General features: G+C 41.6%; 1 protein-coding gene across 1 annotated transcript in view; it reads right to left on the bottom strand.

Annotated features, from left to right (window-relative positions):
- Positions 1 to 12,622, bottom strand: part of ABCC8 (ATP-binding cassette, sub-family C (CFTR/MRP), member 8) — a gene marked incomplete at its 5' end in the record, with an annotated part of 79,495 nt that overhangs the window by 6,282 nt on the left and 60,591 nt on the right. Inside the window, 9 exon segments of the mRNA XM_009076114.1 lie at positions 253 to 361; positions 1,311 to 1,389; positions 1,939 to 2,069; positions 2,234 to 2,354; positions 2,970 to 3,083; positions 4,458 to 4,560; positions 9,244 to 9,336; positions 10,466 to 10,623; positions 11,302 to 11,371. Of these exon segments, the coding sequence (XP_009074362.1) occupies positions 253 to 361; positions 1,311 to 1,389; positions 1,939 to 2,069; positions 2,234 to 2,354; positions 2,970 to 3,083; positions 4,458 to 4,560; positions 9,244 to 9,336; positions 10,466 to 10,623; positions 11,302 to 11,371 (978 nt within the window).

Genomic DNA, 12,622 nt, shown 5'->3' with positions numbered 1-12,622 from the left:
CTACTTCCCAGGCATGGGATGCCTTCTGCTAACAGTGTGCTGTCCAGGCTCAGGCACTGGGAAAGTGCAGTCTGGCAGGGATGGGTAAAAATCCAGGCAGAAGGCAGTGATCCTTCCTATTTCAATTGAGGAGACAGTTGAACAGCTTGATATAAAAGTCACTATATAGTGTAATTATAATATAAAATTCGTATCATATGACATATAAACATTGATATGTTTTTTTATTTACTGCCGGTTCTTAATACTTACCGGATTGTTCCACTGAATAAAATAGGATCTTGGAGAATGATTGACAGCCTGGATCTCAATGTCTGTAATGGGAGCTTAGCAATATCTATACCATCAATGATAATCCTTCCTATTCAAAAGAAAATGGAGATGTCTGTTTATTGTGCCACACTGCTGCTGGCAAAGACACAGCTCACTTCCAGGCTGAAATGCAGTACAGCAGGAACAGGTCATGTACTGCATATCCCTTTCTTCAGTAATAAAACATGCTTTGGCTAAGCAGCAAGCACAACTGCCCTGAGAGTAAGCCTCTGCTGGAAAGAACATGAAGCATACCTGCAGTACCTTATGAATGATTAGACACACTACTTAACTGCTTGACCAGTATGAACATCTGTCAAACGATAAGGTCAGACATCACTTGAACGAGGGACTAATTACCAGGGACAACAAGCATTTCAGAAAGCCAAATTACTGTGGGGCACTATGAAATTTCATCTCCAAGTACAACTGTCTGGCTCTGCATAAGGGCTCTGTGCGTGACGTGGCTGGGAAACAGGCTAACGTTTTTTTGAGACTGGCTCTGCATAAGGGCTCTGTGCGTGATGTGGCTGGGAAACAGGCTAACATTTTTTTGAGATGCACTCTGTGAGGCACATGGACATGGCACACAGAGCAGGAAATATGGCAGGAAATTCCAGGGCAGCAGGCCAAACTGCAATCCCCAGTTTCTGAGTTTTCTAGGCCCAGTGGATCCCATCTGTGCCTTGTGCATGAATCCTTCGTTGTACTTGAACATCTTTCGCTTTTATGCTTTGCTCCTATTCTTGTGATTTAACAGCACAAAAGGCTGTCGTCTGTCACTCTTGGACTTTTGCATCTGTCAAGTAGAATTTTTATTGATCCAGCTTGTGAATGGCACAGCTGTTTGGTGACAGATGATATTGGGTTTAAACAGGGCCAGGAAGTATGTCCTGCAGATTCAAAAATCACACGTCAGAGCTGCTGCTGTTAAGGGAAAGACTACCAAAGCACCTTCAGGAGCTAAGCTTGACTGATAGGAAGAAGTGTAATCTTACCCTCAAAAGTGTCAACCATTCTGAAAAACGCAAGAGAGAAGGAGGATTTTCCACTGCCTGTTCGGCCGCAGATCCCAATCTGTGACACAGAAAGCAGATGAACATCAGGCGAGTGGAAGTGGATAATGCCTGTACTTGACACTTCAGATGAGTGGGTGGGGGAGCTGTTCTGATCCACATGATCCTCATCTCCTTCTGACAGTTCAGTCAAACTGAACTGGCTATAACAGAATCACTGTGTTCGCTTTTTGTCTTTAGGGATCTGAGCATTTAAGGATAAATCAAGGCCAGACCTATATACAGGAACAATAGGAAAGTGGTTAACGATGGGAAAAAAGGCAAGAGAACCACATGGGAATGATGGAAAATAGGTCTAGCACAGTCAGGGGTCACTGTCACTCCTTTTGGCCCTGTGTGCTGACAGCAGGGCACTGGGATACTGTGAAGGGATGTCTGTGCCTAAACACACCCAGCTAAGAATCCCCCAGATTCCCTTCCAGTGCACTACATTCTTTGAGAGAAAAACAAATAAATCTGTAATTCAGTCATCAAAACATTTTGTGGTATGCTTTTTTAAATTCTGATTTATGTGTGTAAAGAGCTTCTCAGGATCACTGCAGTTCTTTACCTTTTGTCCTGGTGAGATGTGGGCATTGACATGCTTTAGCACTGGCTTCAAGTTGCTGTCATATCGGACACTGAGGTTCTGGATTTGGATCTCCCCTCTGTCTGGCCAGTTCTGGGGAATCTGTGAGGAAGCTGTACCAGGAGCACACAGGGGAAAACCAAAAAACCAAATCAGCCCTCTCGTAATAAATTAATTGGTTCACTAAGTGATTTACTACATTTTTCATGGTAGTACACTGCAAAGTCATTAAAATTTTAGCAAGCTCTTTCTGCATGCTGCACAAAACTGCACTTACAAAGGAGCCCTTCGTAATTTTCAGCTTCTGTTTTGAGAAGGCCATTGATTCTTTTCACTGCACCCAGCTGGATCTCCATGTCAGCCAGGTTACGAACCATCCAATTCAGATAGTTAGACACCTGATGTAAAGCAAATACACAGCTAAATTCCAGATTTTTAGTAGTTTGCATCATTTGACCAGCATGCAGTTTATATTCCTCCAGGAACACTGCCTCAATAAGCAGAAGTTATGAACAAACTGTATGGTACACACCAACAGGGAGGCAACAATGACTAAAGGTTAAATTTTCTAACTGCAGTGCACAGATACTTTGGTACTATGGAGATCTGATCTACACAACAGAAAAGAGGATGGGGAACATTAAAGACAGGTGAAAAGACATAATTTTGGTAACATAAGGTTTGACATCTAGAATGATGTGCCAGGGCATAATTATAATTGATGCACTGAAAATGTGTTCTTCACAATGCAAGACAATATAAAAATTAGGATGCAACTTGGCTATGTTTTGTTGACATATTTGAACTAACACCTGGATGAGTATTTTATCTAAAAACCATACACTCAAATATGTCAACCATCAAATGTGAACAGAAGTAAACACATGGTTTCAGTGATGTTACAGTACCCACTATAGATGTACAGACACCTTCAATCTTCCTGTTCATCTTTGTGCCCTGAAGAATTACAAAAAAATATTTGGAAGAGACAGAAAGGGTCCTGAGATTCTTACCATAAGAGCATAGGTTAGTCCCAAGCCTACAAGTCCTGAAGTGATATTATTATACAGGCAACTGGTAATAGAAGTGACAGCTGCTATGAGTACCACACATGCTCCAATGTACTCCTGAAGGAATATGAATAAGCTTCATCACTATAAGTCTATAAAGGATCAAAACGTTCTCATTACTTTGCACACCAAATAACAAACCCATTGCACAGTCTGAAACACAGGCAGAAACCCCCATGTAACTCCATATAGACCCTGCCTAGGAACCCATTCCAATTGTCTTGGAAATGCAACTGTACCAACACTCCTAAACCTCTCCTGGAGAAGCCAACACAGATATCTTAAGCATGTGATAGAAGTGGCTAAAGCCATGCAGCTGATGTTACCTGGGATAGGAGGGAAATGCTCAAGTGATCCCATCTGTGAGCAGATCCTCTCTGTGGCTGATGCTGAACTGCTGGGAGGCTCTGCTGTTTCTGCTGAGTGGCTGCCACCCATATTTGTTCAAACAAGCTGTTCTTGCACAGCATGTACCTACTAGTTGGACTGTGTCCACCCATAATGGGCTTTGGCTGCTTTAACCTGAATTATTGGTGATTTGACTTCCCACAGACAATTCTCTGAGTAGAATTGTGTAACAGACTAGAAAAGAAACTCTGTAGGAGGCAAATTGTCACTTTTCTATGTTTGAATTGTTTAGTGATATAGGCATTGATCAGAACTAAGGACTTCAGGTGGTCTAGGCCTGAACTTATAAAAGAGTAATAACATTCTAAGCCATACTCAATACCTGAACTTAAGTAGGAAAAGGTATCAGTTGAAATGGAGTCCAGAATGGAAGTATAAAGTGTGACATGAAATATGAATTAACATACACTTAGTATGTATAAAAGGAGACCATGTTACCAGAACAGCAGTACTAAACCTGCATCTAAAAATCTGTTATCACCATCCACAACATAAACTTATTTGATTTGATTTTAGGCAGTTATTTTTAATAAATAATTTCTCATGCCAGACCTCTTTTACTGAGCACTCTAAGGAAACAGGCCACTGAATATCTTAGGTTCTCTTCAGATGACCCCAAAACAGGCACAAATCTATCTACCTCCTGTTTGTTCAGAGAGCTTCTGAGATGTTGAATGTTCCTAGGGAGCCACAAGGCAGAGGCCTGCTAACACTGACTGACACAGTCCCACAGTGGCATCCTGGCTGGCAGCACAGCTCAACGAGCTCTGATCATTCTCCACACACAGAGGATCCAATGTGACCTACAGAAACTATTCTTGTCTTGGAAAAACAGCTGCAGGCTATGGGGAAAATTCATACTCCATTCAGTTTCCAGGCTGGGTTGGGCACATGCTCATTACAGTCAGAGAGCCACTGAGGGCAAAGGCATAGCTTTGAAACCCAGATAAGGTTGGATGCCTCGTCAGTTACTTGGAACAAAGTGAAAAATTCATTGTGTCTACACAATAATAATGTACTTGCCATGCGAACTTCCAGCCAGCGATTGGCAGCTGTAAGGAAAAGGGAAGCAATGTTGTTGGAATCTGTGTATTCCAGAAGTTTTTGTCGAAATTTGGCTTCATACCTAAAAAAAAAAAAATAACAAAGAAAGAAAAGAGAAGAAAAGAGAAGAAAGAACAAGGAAAGAAAAGAACAAAGCAAGAAAGGAGGAAAGCAAGAAAGAAATGCTCAAGTTTTAAAATTTGTATCACTGTAGTGCCTTGAAATTGTAACAATTTATAAGTATAAACTCAAAGTACCTCCCAGTCATAGAGCTCCCATATTAGACAATATATTTGTCCTTATCACTAAACGAATGGAGCACTTTGGAAAACAGAAGTCCAAGTATGTGGTGCAACAAAAGTAACAGACTGCAAAGAACTGTGTTCTCCCTTCCCTGGCCATCACATTAAACTAATCATAGTATCATAGGATGTTAAGGGGTTGGAATGGATCTTAGATATCATCTAGTCCCAACCCCCACTGCCCTGGGCAGGGACACCTCCCACCAGATCAGGTTGCTCAAGGCTTCATCCAACCTGGCTTTGAACACTGCCAGGGTTGGGGCTTCTACTACCTCCCTGGGCAACTTGTTCCAGTGTCTCACCACCCTCACAGTAAAAAACCTTTTCCTAATATCTAACCTAAATTTCCCCTCCTTCAATTTGAATCCATTACCCCTTGTCCTATCACTGTAGCTCCTAACAAAGGATTAATGGAAACAGAAGATTAATGAAAATAGGTCTGTTTGCAGTTTATTTTAGTGAATCTGCACCCACTCATCCAAATAGCTGCACCAATGAAATCTGCCATGAATTCAGCAGGTATGGAAGATTATTCCCTGCTACACCTATTTAGACTGGGATCTTGGCAAGCATGCAAGTCAGCCACTCACCCCTTTTAGCTGGACATATTTATTTGCACAGGTGTAAATTAATGTGATGTTAACAGTAAAGTGTATCAATGATTATGGCTAATAATAAACAAGTCCTGTACAAGTGTCTTTTTGAGGTTAGTAATACAAGCTTGAATGCCTGAAGATGTAGTTTTAGTGCCCAAATCTTGCCTTTCCCCTCTTTTATTACATGAGCAAGTTTAATGAACTGACCAATTTCCCCCTATAAAACTTTACCTCATATATATCCTTTAGCTATTATGGCTGCAACAAGCTTTCAAATCTGCTCACTGCAGATCCTTCTTCCAAGCACAGTATAATAAAGTTACAACTTTACATAAATAATTAATGCTTTTGAGGAAAAGGAGTATGTGCAACTTTGTGGAAATAATTTAGCTGTTCTCAACTTAGCCATGTGCCAAGACATAAGAGACGTATGCTGTGTGCAAAGGGGAATCATAGAATGCTTGGAGTTGGAAGGGACCTTAAAAGATTAGCTAGTTCCAACTCCTCTGCCTTGGGCAGGGACACCTTTCACTAGACTACGTTGCTCAGAGCTGCATCCTACCTAGCCTTGAACACTTCCAGGTATGGGGCATCCACTACTTCTCTGGACAACTTATACCAGTGCCTCACCACCCTCACAGTAAAGTTGCCTAATATGAACACTTCCAGGTATGGGGCATCCACTACTTCTCTGGACAACTTATACCAGTGCCTCACCACCCTCACAGTAAAGAATTTTTGCCTAATATCTAATCTAAACCTACTCTCAGTTTGAAGCCATCACCCCTTATCCTGTCACTACATGCTTTTGTAAAGAGTCTCTCTCCATCTTTCCCACAGGTTCCCTTCAGGAACTGGAAGGCTGCAATTAGGCCACTCCAAAGCCTTTTCTTTTCCAGGCTGAACAAACCTAATTCTCTCATCCTTTTCTCATAGCAGTGGTGCTCCTTCCCTCAAATTAACCTGGTGGCACTCCTTTGGACTTGCTTGAACAGGTCAATGTCCTTCCTGTGCTGGGGATTCCAGAGCTGGATGCAGTAGCAGGTGGGGTCTCACCAGAGCTGAGCACAGGGGCAGAATCACCTCCCTTGACCTGCTGGCCAGACTGCTTTGGCTGCAGCCCAGGATCTGGGCTGGCTGCAAGCATGTTCATGTGTTTGTAAAGCCTAGAATGGTTGTTTCTGAAAGCAGGCATTAGTGTCACAGTGAACCCTGCCTTTCCTCAGGGATCATCACCCTTAGTGCCCTACTGTACAGAGGTGGCTGTGCTGCTTCTGGAACCAATTCAGTCACGTTTAACTTTCATGATATACCACGAGGAATAATGAGATGCAGATAGGCCTCAGGAGATGTGACATATGCATCATGAGTCAGTCATGCATATGCACATGGAATGGGGATGCAAAGTTACTACTATTGCTGGAGCACTGCAGAAATATCAGAATTTCTCTTCAGAAAGTGCCCCCACATTACAAGGCCTCTCCAAATACAGACCAGTCTTTCCAGAAGGCTTCACATTTACATTTTGTTAATTATTTAGCTGAAGGTGTATTTGTAGCTCATAGAATCAAAGTTGGAGGAGACCTCTAAGATCATCAAGTCCAACCATTAACCTGCCATTCTGCTCTAACCCCTAAACCATATCCTCTAGTGTCAGATCCAGAGGCCTCTCAAACACTTCCAGGGATGGTGACTCCACCACCTCCCTGAGTAACCTATTCCGGTGCCTGAACACCCTAACAGGGAAAATATTGTTCCTAACATCTAATCTGAATCTCCCCTGTCTCAGCTCATGGCCATTCCCTCTAGTCCTCTCCCTGCAGCCATGGCAGGAGAGACCATCCCCCACCTCTCTACAACCCCTTCTCAGGTAGTTGTAGAGAGCCATGAAGTCACCCCTGAGCCTCTTCTCAAAGCTAAACAAACCCAACTCCCTCAGCCCTTCCTCATAGGATATGTTTTCCAGACCTTTTATGAGCCTCGTTGCCCTTGGCTGGACTCAATCCAGTGCCTCAACGTCCTTTTTAAAATGAGGGGCTGTAGCTGTAGCAATAACTGTCTTGCTGATCTCCCCCTGGATTTTTGGTATAATTCTTTCCTTACTATTCTGAGTAAATACAGAATGAAGAGTTACCAAGGGTAAGGACGCTTCAGGAACAACTGGCACCTCCTAACAGAATGACTGGATTCCTGAATTAGTGTTATTTTTAGGGATGCTCACGCTAGCAAGTCTCAACTCCACTCCTGCTAATATGTTAGGCAGCTGAAAAGCTACACAGCCCTAAAAATAGCTGGGTTACCAGCTGATGCAGGAGGCTCACAGGCAGATGGAACACAGAACTTGCTGAACACACATGGCTGGGTGGGTCAGAGACACATTGGTTACTGCAGGATTTAAGAAAAAGGAGGCACCACACACAATTCTTTGACAGGAATTAATTGCAAAGTGACTGGAAGAATCAAGAGGGAATGCCCCACAAGAATGAAAATATTGGTTAGATGGCACTGAATAATATTTTCTGTATCAGCACCAGAAAATATACAGCCATGATACTCTAATAATACCAACCATAATACTCTAAAGACCCTCTTGATCAAACAGGAGAAAACATGGATGAGAAAAGCAGTAATTAAGAGAGAAATTGATTTTCCTGACAATTGCACATAGACCTAGCTACAAACTAGAGAACACTGTTGGCACTTAAGGAAATAAATGTCCAATAACACTAATTAGTAATGGAAAACCCTATGCTTTTCTACCACTCTTGGGGAATCTCCTTCAGTCAAAAAGAAACAAACTCTTAAATTGGTTGTTCTTTCATTGAGCTATTTATATCCCACTCAGAAGAGCTTAAGAAAAATGTGCTATTTATATCCCACTCAGAAGAGCTTTAGAAAAAGGAAACTTTGTGCATTACTTCTATCATAAAATTCAAACTATAGGTTAAGACGAATAAGCACAATATTTCAAAGCTAGACTTTGTGCATTACTTCTATCATAAAATTGAAACTATAGGTTAAGACGAATAAGCACTATATTTCAAAGCTAGGAGGGCAGCAGTAATAATTAACCGACAAAACGCATTCACATCATCTAGATGAGATGGGTGTGGAAAACAGTTGACCGTGTTTGAGTCAACTGGGAAAAGACAAGAATAGCCCTAGTGCAGGGAAAGCAGCTGGTAAGCCCAGCAGTAGTTTTATTGGTACCTCTGAAGTATCAGCATGACTGCCAGCTTTGTAACACAGATACACAACCCAGGCATGTTATCAGGTATTCCTGGGCTGCTTTCCTGTAAGCTTATGTAGACAGAAAAACGAATCCCAGAAGTCAAAGGAACACTTTGCCTCCAGCTTGTGTATTTTTAAAATCAGAATAAACACCCACATTTTCAGCTAGCAACATTAAAAATAACTCTGGGTGCTACTGTGTTCTCTGAAGACACTAACATGCACAGTTTATCTTACCAGGACATCGACTCATACACAAATGACTCTGGCATAACAAGTTGGTACATATTAGTTATGTCATGGAAACTGTCCAAGCACATAGTCTGCCACACCACACGCTGTGGTAATTGGGAGCTGATTTAGCTTCTTAAATCAATTTACCACAAGTTTTTTTTCTTCAGGCTGCATGCAAGTGTCTGGACAATAACCACAGGGCAGATGACACACATTAACTTGTTTTTTTACAGTAACTCCTTCACATGCAACATACTTAAAGTTCTTCAATGCCTTGATGTACCTCCTTACCCGTGTTTTGGGGACTCTGGATTTTCTAGGAGATCCAAGTAGCAATTACTTATAACTGGACAACTGCAGAATAGTATCAGAGATAGATATTCAAAGGTTGAAAAACTGTACCTGAAGGCTCGGATGGTGGTAAGACCTTCAACAGTCTCTGAAAAATGGGAGAGTAATGGTAGCTGAGTGCTGTCATCCAGCTGCTGCAGGTCCCTGCAGAGGGTTAGGAAAAGGATTTTGTAAAAAGCCAGTTTTGCTGTGCCAGGGCCAGGGAGTGAAAAGGATTATCATCACAGTAACCATAAATATAAGATTCAGATAGATGCAAAGCAGTACCACTTGTCTCTGAGCAGGGAACAAAGTCCTCAGGAGGAATTTTCTTTTAACATTTAACTAGTTGGAGTTCTGAATGGATCTCTTTCCTTCACTGCCTTCCCTTCTTTCTCTGTATTTCTATTTCTTATACTCAATTGTTTATAAATTTAAACACCATTCTGGCTCTGTGCTGAAGATAAATTTAATGGGATGCTGCAAAGAAGAGCTTGAGTTAAGTAGAAGGCAAAATGCATCCCCAGATGACAGCACAACTTCTCACTGAGCTAAGGGTATAACTCATACACCCAGGAGAGTAAATGAGAGCCTGCACTCTTTACTTGGTTGTGCCTCAGTGTCATGTTTAGTCATCACATCAGTGAAAGCACATGTAGGGTGAAATTCGATGTAGTCTCAATTTATTCCAGCAGGAAGTAAAGCAGTTGCAGACTCCCCTTCAATTCATGCATATTTTTGCATTGTCGCAAACAGTTCTTGAGTGTCATGAAGAGGAAAAGTCACAGATACGGCTAAAATGTTTCAATTTGTAAAAAACTAGAAGGTACTCAGAGCAAGAGAGGATGCTCATACACATTGGACCCTTAATGGTGAGCAGTACCACCATGGTTACATGGCATTCTGCAGCCTCTCCCTGGCCTCCCTGATTTCCACTTCCACCTGTCATTTCCCTGTTCTGTCACCACATTTTCTTGGACAAGCCCAGCATGCAGCCCTTGGGAAGGACAGAATCCAGTTGGTTTTTTGAGTCCTGTGAACTCCAAAAAACTTAGATCACGCACAAAAACCCTCTTCATACCACCCAAAAGTTGTGTGTGAAAAGTTGCCAACAAAGGCACTTGTAAAATGACACATTTCCACTACAGTGGACTTATCCCACTTTCAGACAGGGCCATGGTCTTGACAGGACCATATTTAAACATGAAGCTCCCCTGTACTGGAATTCTGCAATCCACTCATGCACTGTAGAAGATGTTTCTGTTTCCAGAATGATGTTGGTTTATGCTCTTACCGTGACGCAACTCGGAAGTACTTCTGGATGAAGTAGCACATGATTGCGAGAGGAACCAGGGCAATGAGAAACATCGGCGTGACGTACGAGATGACAGCCAGAGCAGACACACACAGCAAAGTGGAACGACTCAAGCACTCCAGGGTGGCTGGAATGTGCTGCATAATGAAGAAAAAGCACACAGAATCTTCCATAACATACCAATATATAATCAGCATTATTTCATTTTCCTTCCTGCCACTTACACAGGATATACAATTGTTGAGGGTTTAAAGCACCAAGCATAAAGGTTGGTAAACTCATACTCTTGAATTTACTGCTGGGTTTTGGCAACACCTTGAAGGGATTTCTGTGGGGCTGCATCGTGGAGCACAACCCTCATGTCAGAGGATTACAGCTGGAATATAAAAGACGATTTTAGCACCTGCATCATTCTAAACTGGCAGTGCAGACTGAGGTAAATAATGATAATTTGAATTTCAGTCATTTCTGTTTTGGGCATTTGCCTTTTTCTCATTTCATTTGCTCATATGTGGCAAATGAATGCACCCAAGTTTAAAAAAAGTAGATACTCTTTAATTTGGGGATATCACTATTGATCTAATTTCACTTCCCTTTTCTAAACAGGGCATCTTAATAAAATAAATGGGGTTTTGATGTGCCTTTAAGATGAGGAACTCATTCAGAACCATAAAAATCATGATGCAAATTGATATAGTAAAAAATATAGTTCATCAATAAGCTTCATCTGAATAAGTCTATAGTAAATGAAAATCCTGTCTTTCAGATAGAAAAAGACAGGATAACTTGGGATCTTGAATGTATTTATTCAGTACCTGGTCGATGGTATTGCAGTCAGCTGAAAATCTGTTCAATATACTTCCCAGGGGTGTTGTTTCAAAAAATCTAAAATGCAACAAGGAATGGCAAAGATTACTATACTGATAACAGAATAGTCGTAGACTCTATTTTTCTTACTTAAGCTAGGTATTATATCACAGAAACAAGCAAATTAATTGATAGCCATAGTAAAATTTCTCATTTTCCCCAGTAACCATGGCCTTCCAATAAAATGGCTGTCTGGATTGTACAACAAGCATGAACATACAATTACCTAGAACCTACCACCTACAAGAACCCTACAGCTGCAAGCATGTCCTCAGCTCCCTCTACTGCCTAAGCTATGCACATCACGACTACACGTGAAAAAAATCCTTTCAGGTTTTAATTTGAGCCCCTTCAATTCATGAATAATGCAAACGAAGTTAAATTGCAGTGTCTTGCATTTTTCTGGGAACAGAAATGCATAACTAAGAAGAGCTGTTGGAATAATGTATTAGAAGACATTTGGATGTGCAAAATGCAAACTACATTATTGCTCTGTAATTTTTAACTGTTCCACAACTCATGTTCAACTTGAAGTCTAATTCTGAAAACAAAGTCTATCCTGAAAAAGAAATTGAAACATATCTGAAGTCTTCCATGTATGTTACTTCTCTGTGATTTCTAGGTCAAATACAGTTAGCTTAAAAATAGGAAGGTATTTTTCCTAATGTTCAGAACAATCTGCAGGTTTGAATCAGGCTACAACTTTCATTTCATGCAGAGGAAAGAAAACTCATGGAGGATAACAAAGGCTTTTACTGCTATCTGTGCATACCAGTGTACTCTAATGAGGCCTTTAATGACACTTGTCCAAGCTTTCACAGATGTGCACAGTTGCTGCCTGACAATAAATCTCTCCAGTGATACAGACAATGAGGCATGCTATGAATTAACTGTACAACATATTGATCAATAATTGTGTTTTCTCCCTAATTAAAAGCAGCAAAGAGAAATTAAACATGCAAGGAAGTAAATCTCTAAGGTCACAGTCAGGCAGGAGAGGCATTTGACTCATGTCTAGAACTCAAGCAGCCTGGGTACCATTGCCCAGAGAACTAGTAGGGCTAGGTACCCACTGCCCTTCTTCAGCTCCTTCCCAACTCCCCCCTTGTCCTTCCCTAGTACCCAGCTGCCCCCCTCACAGCCCTTACCTAGCCCCCCCCAACTTACCCTAGACCACCCCAAACCCCCTCTCATCCCCTAATTCTGCCAGCATCCACCCCTGGCCCCATGTAGTGCCTCTGTGCCCCTCCACTTGCTCCTCTGCCCTTC

The sequence above is a fragment of the Acanthisitta chloris genome, unplaced genomic scaffold, assembly GCF_000695815.1.
Source record: "Acanthisitta chloris isolate BGI_N310 unplaced genomic scaffold, ASM69581v1 scaffold6376, whole genome shotgun sequence".
In the NCBI taxonomy this organism is placed as follows: domain Eukaryota; kingdom Metazoa; phylum Chordata; class Aves; order Passeriformes; family Acanthisittidae; genus Acanthisitta; species Acanthisitta chloris.
Note: the sequence above shows the minus strand (reverse complement) of the source record. Positions and strands in the feature narration are given on the sequence as shown.